The sequence below is a fragment of the Cavia porcellus genome, unplaced genomic scaffold, assembly GCF_034190915.1.
Source record: "Cavia porcellus strain 051 isolate PalLab524CR breed Dunkin Hartley unplaced genomic scaffold, mCavPor4.1 scaffold_5, whole genome shotgun sequence".
NCBI classification, from domain to species: domain Eukaryota; kingdom Metazoa; phylum Chordata; class Mammalia; order Rodentia; family Caviidae; genus Cavia; species Cavia porcellus.
The window spans coordinates 26,130,671-26,140,191 of record NW_026947488.1 but is presented as its reverse complement, the minus strand read 5'-3'; the positions used below and the strand labels follow the sequence as shown (position 1 = coordinate 26,140,191).

Genomic DNA, 9,521 nt, shown 5'->3' with positions numbered 1-9,521 from the left:
GTGCCTGGATTACAGGAATGTGCCACCGCAGTCAGCTATATGTACACTGAAACACAAAGCTAGACATGTACAGGTTTTTTTTTAAATGAGGCAATTTGAGGATAGAATTGTAAATGTATTGTTAGACAGAAGCAAACATTTTAAATACTGTCATCGCACACTTCTTTTCTGCATTGTCAGTGTCTCCTGGAGCCTTTGTATCAGTGCATTTGCTTATCATGATCTGCCATCTTCCAGTTTCAAGTATTCTATACCTTATCATCTAAATTTTTATGCGTAATTAAACAAGCAATAGATTCTAGATGCAAAATGTAAACATGTTAAACAATATAGACTGAATGACAAAACTTTTCACAAAGAAGAGTAATGAAGATTTTCCCAACGCTGTCTGCTCCCCTGTACGCAGGCACAAGCGCACACCTACCTGTAACATCTTAGTCCCGAGCCGGCCGTGGAGAGACTGCTGTATTTGGAACACATCCTTCCAGACTCATTTGCACAGAGAAAGATACTTGGTTGTGTGTGTGGCTGACAATAGACAAACGGTTCTAAACTGTGTATAATGCTGCTCTACTTCCTCATGGAGATACAGGCCCGTGATAACCATCTCAGTCATTCATTTATGCCGTAACACGTGTGATTCAAGGCACACTGCGTGATTCAAGGCACACTGTGAAAGCGGATGGGCAGCCTCTATCCCTATGCAGCTTCTGGTGAGACAGCCTGACAAGAGCAGGTAGACAACAGTGTAACTTCAGGTAGAGCTAAGTAACACAAAGAACAGAAAGTGGGAGTCGGGGGAGGCAGGGTGAAGCTTATAACTACTGCTCAGTATTCCACAATACGTATTGTCAGACTTGCAAACTTGTCTCCTTACATCATGGAGTAAAACAGTGTTTTGCACTGTGACCCATCATAAAAACACCCACCTGAAAGTGAACAAGTATTTCATGATAAAAAATGCTTACTCAGGGTGACGGATCAAAATGTTTCATCATGGTGTATGTATGTATGTATGTACGTATGTATGTATTGGTACCAGGGATTGAGCAACCTTGCACTAGTCAGAGAGGCGCTGTGCTGCTGCACTAAATCCCCTGCCCTGTATTTTATTTTTATTTTATTATTTTGTATTTTACTTTTTAAACCATAACTTGTTAAAATATTTTCATTGTCCACTAATAGACTATGATCTCAGTTTGAAAAATATTGCTTTATGTAACCAAGTCCCTGCTGAGGTTTAGATATTGTTCATCATTCTCTCCTATTAGAAACAGTGAGCTCCTTCCTATCTATTCATTTTGGGTAACTACTTCTCAGAACAAGGACCCTGATTGTGTAACTGCTGCATACTTAATATTCTGATAAAATGCATGCAACTATTCTAGACCACTAAATTCTAACCCTGACTCAGTCACCAGCATGATGTATAAACTTTGGGCAAGTCCTTACACCCCTCTGGACCTCAGTTCGGCATCAGTAACCTGCCAATCTGTACACCCTGGAGTCTGTCCGCAACTGAGAGTACACGCCCCACCCCCTGACTCAGCGGCAGCGGGACTTCTCCTCAAGCTCTTCTCCCCCTTTTCCCGCTCGAGTTTTCATTCCTCAGAAGCAGCCCAGGGCAAAGGAAAAAGGCAGGTCTGGGCAGGAGGGCCCAGTGCTGGGCGGGGCTGAGGGAGGTCAGCCCCCAATAGGAAATGAGACAGAGTAGGAATAACACTTTAAAAGCTTGACAACCTCTTCCTCCTGCCAGTTCCTGGCCTCTTTTCATCCTCCTCAGCCCAGACTCCATCCCTCCTAGACAGCCTTGCCTCTCTGTTTAGGCTACGGTCAGGAGAGCCTCCTGCCTGTCCAATCAAGAGCCCAGGTAGAATCAAGAACTTCAGCCTCAGGATGTTGACAACGTTGCTGCCTTTGCTGGCACCCCTGCTGTTGCTGCTGCTGCTGCTGCCTGGAGGGACCCTTTGTAGCCAGGGAACTTCAGAGGGTGAGTTGGGGACACCGTCTCCTGCCTGAATGGTTTTGCAGACTCTCAGCCTTTCTGAGTACATGAGTAGGACCAGAGGAGAGCTAGCTGCATGGCATCTGTGTCTACAGCTGGCTGGATCTGTCTGTATTGCAGCAGAGCACTGGTTTCTGTCCCAAAGCCGCCGCTAGGAAGTTCAGTATTGGAAAGAGTTGCTCGGGTTACTGGTGGAAATAGACTGAAAAGTATTTAAAGGGACCAGCAGAGGGGGTGAGGGAACCAGCACTGGACAAAGAGGGAAAGGGCAAAGAGGTCTGAAGAGGGGAAGCCAAGGATGATCAGGGTAGGTCCAGAGAAGATGGGAAGAGACGTGGGATGAGAAGACAGAGGGAAAAGAATGGAGAGATACAACAGTTGTGTGTCTGATAGGGGCAGCAGTCTGCCCCAGGCAGCACATTTTGAGGGCCACATTATTAGCAAAAGGAAGAATATATTGTTATTGTAACAACTGACACCATTTTAACACTGCAAAGATTCGAGTACATTGAAATAAGACTGTTTTTCGCTGTACATCATTTTAAGTAGGTTAACACACCCAGCTACATTGGAGAGTGGCAAACTGGTTTGTCCCCCAGCAGACCAAAGTCTAGCTGTGCACCAAAAATAATCTGAAGACTTAGGAAAAGACTGGGGCTTAGGAAAGGACAAAGCAGGAGAGACTAAGGAAAAGAGAGGAAGAATGGGTACAGCTGGTGAGGTGGAACTGGGGGGAAACAAGCTGTGACCAGTAGGGGAACTCCAAGGGGACAAGGGTGCCCAAAGTGGCCCCATGTAAGCAGGACAAGGGAGTTACTGCCCTGAACTGTAATTGCACAGTGGCTTCACTTCCCTCTCCCACAGACTCTACAGCTTCAGTTTCCTCCTCAGAGGAACAAATAATAACCAGTATTCAATGAGTGCTTACTATATTTAATATATGTAATAACTCATTTAGCCCTCACAGGACCCCGCAATGTGTGTAGTGTTGTTATATCCATTTTACAGAGGAGGAAACTGAGTCACAGAGCAACTAAGGACCTTGTCTAAATGTCCAAGGTCTTTGCTCAGATATATTTATTCACATCTGCAGAGAAAGAGCAGTTTCTCAAATGCTATACTGACAAGATACATACACACACAACCTCACATCACACAAACGTTTTCTAGGTACCAGTTCTTGTGCTGGCCTTTTCTGGGTGTAGAGGCAGAGGTTGCCAGACCTGGTCCCAAAGCCTGGAAAGGTCCAGTGTAGCCTGTGCGTGTGTTTGGAGACAGTCACTCAGAATCCCACAAAGCACATGCAAACACAAAGTGCTCTGGGATCACTGAAACAGGTGCAAGTGTCTGGAAAAGTAAAGAGAGAACTGTCCAAGGAGAGAGCAATTCAGCTGAATCTTGAAGCATGAAGAGAAAGTTGCCAGGCAGAACAAGGGAGACAGAGCAACCCTCACATACTATTCCTATGTGAGGCCAAAGTGCCAACAGTGAGAACCTCCAGTCATTTGATATGTAAGCACTGGAACAAGGTCAGAAAACACAGCTGGGACCAGGTCACTGGCAGCCTTGAATGCCAGGATCTGGGCCTGATCTATGGTCAGACAGGTCCTCAGGGGAAGCAATGCAGTAGACTGGTTAAGGGTACTGAACTCATCTACCTGCACTCAAGCCTTGGCTGTACTGTTTGATCTTAGCCTCAGTTTCTCATATAGAGTGGAGTTAATAATAGTAAACATGGCACCAAGCCATGGGGGGACAGCACAAAGAGGATAATAATGGATTAACGCATAGTGCCCCAGTCATAATAAGCACTTAATGGATATTAGCTATTACTTTTTATGGTGTGGGGGAATAGTGTATCACTGGAGGACCTTAACAGAGGAACCAGATCTTTTCCCTGGATCAGGTGGAGGTCCAATCAGCAGTGGTGAAACTGAGATATCAGGATAGGGGATGAGGTAAGAACTTAGCCAGTCCAGATAAGAACCGATGAGGCCTGAACTAGGGCCTCACAAAGAGATGGAGAGATGTAATTGGAATTTGATTGTAGGTCAGGATTTACTGACCAACCATAAATGGGACAAGAAAAGAAAAGTGATACAGGAGTGCCTCTTCCCACCGCAGTCTTCAGCTTCTCATCTGTTAAGGGAAGTAATCCCTGCGCTGGTGGCCTGGCAAAGTTATTGTGAGCATCAAGTAGGACACCGGTGGGTGGGAAGACACTTTATAGGGCCGAGAAGGTTGGCCGAGGCGCTGGGGAAGGTCGTGATCCCCAGCAGCCAGCGCCTCCTCCCCAGCCAGCGCCCTGACGTCCTGACTCTGCCCTCAGACGCCCTGAACTTCCACATGCTCCAGATCGCCTACTTCCGCGACCCTCGTCACGTGAGGTACTACGGCAACGCGTCTCTGGGGGGACATCTGACACACAGGCTGGAGGGCACGAGGAACAACGTCACGATCGTCCAGCTGCAGCCCGTGGAGGAGCCCGAGGCCTGGGCGCGCAGAGAGAAAAACCTGCAAGTCTACCTGGAGCAGTTCCAGACCTTTGTGCAGGTGGTGCACAAGGAGCAGGCCGACAGCGCGACCTGTGAGTTGGGGTGCGTCGGGGGCGGGGCGGGGCGGGATTTGTGGGGTGGCACGTGGTGAGCGGGCTGGGTGTGGACCGCACGGGTTTCAGGAGGTAGAGTGTGCGAGCCCGAGGTTGCACAGGGTTGGACGTGCTCAGAAAGAGCTCTCCTTGAGACCCTCTTCCAGCTGTCGCGACTTCTTGGGGTGAACCGTGTTGGGAGGCCTTGTCCCTGACCCACTGTGCCCCCAGGGTTCACTGAAGACTCCCCACTCCTTGCCTCTCAGCCTTCCAACTCCTTTGCTTCCTACAGCCTATTGCCTCCCCCAACCCCCAGCACTTTCCCCTACACCCTCCAGCGTCCAGCCCCTCTCCACAGACGCTCACAACCCCAACTCTTTTCTCTCAAAACCCCTCGGCCCCTCCCCTCATTGCCCCAGCTCTTCCGAGTCCTCCTGTTTCTTCTTAGCCTCTTGCACCTCCTTACACAGCCTCTAAAAGTCTAATCTTAACCACCCTCCTTGTCTCGGCCCCCAGGCCCTTCTCAGGCGCCCCACCAAGTCCCCTTCCCCTCGCGGACTCCCCGCCCCATGCAGCCTCTGATCCTCAACCCCCTCCGCAGTTCCTGTCACCATCAGCTGCTCCCTGGGCTGCGAGCTGCCGCCAGAGGACTCCGAGGGCTCCAAGGCCCGTGTCTTCTTCGAAGTGGCTTTGAACGGGAGCTCCTTTCTGAGTTTCCAGCCAGAGGACGCACGGTGGGTGTCAGGACCCCAGGCACCCTCCAAACTGGTCGCTTTCACGCTAAAGCAACTCAACAGCTACAATCGTACTCGGTATGAAGTGCAGGAATTTCTGCAGGACACCTGTGTGGAGTATGTGCAGAAACGCGTCGCCATGCAAAAATTCAAAGGTACCAGGGTCTTGGGCAGTGCCTGTGTGTTAGGGAGAGGGCGGGTTCCAGGCAAAAGGACGGATCTGAAGGATGCCAACTGCTGGGGCCAGGAACTGGGAGCAGGGGCAGAGCACACCCAGTTTGTTACTGAGTAGCCTGACCGCTTTCCTTTAGGGGCAGAAATTCCTTGGGGTTTGACTTAAACCATGGACTCTGGTGAGATTCTTAAGCTGACTCTCTGCATGTTCTGCAGGGAGCCAAACAGGCCGCTCCTACACTTCACTGGTCCTGGGCATCCTGGTGGGCAGTTTTGTCATCGCTGGTGTGGCTGTGGGCATCTTCCTGTACACGGGAGGACGGCGATGTTAATTACTCTCCTGCTGGCTCTGAGAAAGGGCTGGGTTGACCAGAGCTGGCAAGGGAAGGTCTCAGCTGACACGAAGCCAAACAGATGCTCCAACTGGGACACCACATCCCAGAAAGTCTGCAGTGACAGCTCCTTTTTCTCCCAAATCTGCCCACCAAGGGTTTGGGGAAGGGATGTGGGGACACTTGGTAATTGGTTTGCTGAGAACCTAACACCATGCGTGCTTTGCTGAATTGGTCCAAGAAGTGAGCATATCTGTATCTTTGTGGGAAACAAATGAAGGAGCTGGGGCAGGGGTGTCTATGGCCCATCCTCCAAAGACAGAATCACCTGAGCCGCTGACAGCTCGTAAGGAAATAAAACAAATTGTCTGCTACCAAAATAAATAACATTCAGTGCATCCAGGTGTGTCCAACTTGAGAAGGGACACTGGTATAAAAGAGGTTGAAAGAGATAACCAGAAGGATGGTGTAAAGATAAATTCCAACAAATATGGAAATGAGTTATTAATTAAATATTAATAAATTTATTACTTACGTATGTAGCATAATTGTTTACAAAACTTCTGGAAAAGTAGTTTATATTCCTTGCTTCTGCTTTCTCCTATCCCACTCACTTCTTTTTTTTTTTTTTTGAGACAGTGTCTCGCTATGCAATTCAGGCTGGCCTTGAACTCACTATGTAGCCCAGGCTGGCCTCCAACTCGTAGTGATCCTCCTGCCTCAGCCTCAGAATGTTGGGGTTACAGATTTGCGCCACCACATCCAGCTCCCATTCACTCTTAAATTCACTGCAGTCTGGATTCTCTGTCTATAAACTGCTCTAACATCACCAGTACCCTATAATTGTCAAACTTTTGTCCTCTGTGACATCTGTAACATTTATCTTGATGCGTTAGACTTTTCTTTTACCCTAACTTTAGAGATACTGTATTTCCAATTCATAAAAACTGCTCTGGGTACTATTTTTCAATCCTTTGACTATAAGGTATGATTAAAGAAATACTGTGAATGTTTGAATAAAAATTTATTATAGTAAAAGATGCATTGCCATGAATCTGCCATAAACTATGCCCCCTGACTTCATACTTACCCTATTATTCTGGTCACCGTCTGAAGCACTTTTGGAAATCTTCTTTTATGTCTTTGTGCTATCGAGGCTACCTTAATGGCCCAAATTAACTCAAAATGCTTACCTTTTGTGGTCATTTTGACTTTGGGGAAGAGCCAGAAGTAACATAATGTCCCATTTAGTGAATAAAGTAGAGGAAGACCCACCATAGTGCTTTTACAAGGCCACTTTTCAATTGGATGGCACCTGGGAGCTATATTCATTGTATTTTTTGTCACAACTGGTAAACACACTCATAAAAGAGAACATCCAGGAGTGCTTCAGAAGATTGCAAGAGCCGTGGGATAATTGTGCTCAAATGAGGGGGAGTACATTGGGGAGCATTAATGGCTATGTGTCTTTTACTACAAATTTTTTCATTTGAGATTATATATATATTATTTTTGAGACAGGGTTTAACTATGCAGTTCAGGCACTTTAGCTCAGACTGGTCCCACTCAAAACAATCCTGGCTGAACCGCCTCCTGAGTGCTGGGATTATAGGCATGTACCACCACACCAGCATCACACTACATCTTTTGATCAGCCCTTGAATGTAATCCTACAAATGCTGGCTTTCCTAAAATGCACACACACACACCCTGCCTCAAGACTCATTAATGTAATTCAAACTGGCCTCGAACTCACTATGTAGCCTAGACTGGCCTCGAACTCATGATGATCCTCCTACCTCAGTCTCTGAGTGCTGAGATTACAGGTGTATGCCACCATGCCTTGGCCAAAATGTCATATATTTACTTCTCTTGTTCCCTTTAAAACTATACTTTGGCCGAGTGTAGTGGTGCACACCTATAATTCTGGCATTTGGGAGGCTGAGGCAGAAAAATTGCTTTGAGTTCAAGATCAACCTGGGCTACCTGGTGTGTTCAAAGCCAGCCTGAACTACATAGCAAGATCCTAGCTCAAAAAGCAGAAACTGTACTATTTCTGGATGACCTCCTGAGTTCCACAATTTCAAATACCTTTTATCTGTGGTGGTTTCCTTAGAGAAACAGTATCATTTTTGGTTTGTCATCAAATTTGAGTTTTATCTCTTTGAGCCAAGCATCTAACTTCTTCAAGTCTCAGTTCTTCATTCACAGAGCTACAGCAAAACATACAAAAGGGGTATAAGAAAGTACCTACCTTGCTGAGGTCTGAGTATTAGGTAAAATAACATATGCATAGTTAACAACTACAACAGCGGTTGCAGACCTCCAAAGCTTCTATTTGGAGCTTTCTTGAAAACCATCTGTACTCTAATGCTTCACAGACATTTCAAGGTAACATATTCAAAAGTAAATGTATTATTATTTTTCTCCCTGGGCGTGTTCTCTCCTGTTGTTTACTATCTGTTCATAGATAATAGAATTATGAGCAAGTCATAGAAACACAGAGGCGTCAGTGGTGACTACTCCCTCTGCTTATCCTTGTCTACAGGATACCAGGTCCGCAGACTCCATTCCCTCCTTCCCACCCCGTTACCCCATTCAGGATATCCTGACTATTTTCCCTGTGGTAGACACAGAGGTGCTGCCCAGGGCAACCTCCTGCTCGCCTTCAGGGAGTACAGACAGCAGCCAGCCGCCAGCTGCTTCCTCTCCTCAGCCCCCTCGCTGCAGGGAACAGTCCTGCACAGGTCTCCCCCATCCAGGCTCTTGCCACTCTGAGAAGCAATTCTCAACATCTTCTTTCCTGAGCGTCTTTACAAGGTGTGTTCAAAAATATAATGAATGCTGCTCCTGAGTGCCATCCAACTGTAAGGCAGGCTTTTAAAAGCAATGTGTTTCACTGGATTTGACATCGTGTCACTTCTGGTGACAGAGCAAGGCAGGGGTAACCAGCCATTGCGGTTAACACAACAGTAGGACAAGTCCAGTGAGCAGTATCCACTCTGGAATTCCCTACCAGGTGGCTGGAGCTTTGTCAGATCTATGATGAAGTTTGAAGTTTCCCTTACTTCCAACCTCTAGTGAAAGGTGAAAAGGAATGGGGAATGTGGAACTGTTGAGTTCAATCCCCAGCAGTGCAAAAACAAACCAAAATCCTGTACATTGTGCATGTCCCTCGCTTCCCACAGTTGAGAAATTTTGTCTTTTTGAGACAGAGTCTTGCTATGCAGTTCAGGCTGGCCTCAAATTTGCAACAACCTTCCTGCCTCAGTCTCATGAGTGCTGGGATTACAGGCATGTACCACCACACCCAGTGAAATTTTGTCTTTCATCTGGACCATGGCCATAGCCTCCTCGTAAGTTTTCTCCTTGTTTCTAATTTCTACATGTTCTAATTCACCTTCCACATAGCAATAAAAAAAAAAAAAAAAAAAAAAACACAAAAAACGAAGAGATGAGGCCAAGCAGGGTGCCACACACCAGTAATCCAGTACTCTGGGAGGCTAAGGCAGAAGGATTGCAAGTTCAAGCCCAACCTGGGCAACTCAGGAAGACCCTGTCTCAAAATAAAAATAAAAAGGGAGACAGGTGGTGTGGTGCTGCCTGTAATCTCAGCACTCTGAGAATCTAAAGCAGGAGGATCACAAGTTTAAACCCAGCCTGGACAACTTAGTGACTTATGAGGCATT

At 46.9% G+C, this 9,521-nt stretch overlaps 1 protein-coding gene across 2 annotated transcripts; it reads left to right on the top strand.

Moving 5' to 3' along the window:
- The first annotated feature begins 1,675 nt into the window (after positions 1-1,675).
- Positions 1,676-6,870, top strand: Procr (protein C receptor). 2 transcript variants are annotated; one of them, XM_013150263.3, is made up of 4 exons: positions 1,700-1,990; positions 4,335-4,592; positions 5,194-5,481; positions 5,717-6,870. In XM_013150263.3, exons 1-4 carry the CDS (start codon positions 1,897-1,899, stop codon positions 5,830-5,832), a joined length of 756 nt encoding a protein of 251 aa, XP_013005717.1. In that variant the 5' UTR covers positions 1,700-1,896; the 3' UTR covers positions 5,833-6,870. The 2 variants fall into 2 exon arrangements, with proteins under 2 accessions (XP_063104533.1, XP_013005717.1); XM_063248463.1 differs by having other exon boundaries at positions 1,676-1,990; positions 5,194-6,870.
- The last annotated feature ends 2,651 nt before the right edge of the window (positions 6,871-9,521 follow it).

Excerpts from the sequence above, each read along its gene's own strand:
- Procr (XM_063248463.1), top strand. The coding sequence starts at position 1,897 with ATGTTGACAACGTTGCTGCCTTTGCTGGCACCCCTGCTGTTGCTGCTG. Across the intron at positions 1,991-4,334 it reads TAGCCAGGGAACTTCAGAGG|ACGCCCTGAACTTCCACATG; the intron begins GTGAGTTGGGGA and ends CTCTGCCCTCAG. Across the intron at positions 4,593-5,193 it reads GCAGGCCGACAGCGCGACCT|TTCCTGTCACCATCAGCTGC; the intron begins GTGAGTTGGGGT and ends CCCCCTCCGCAG.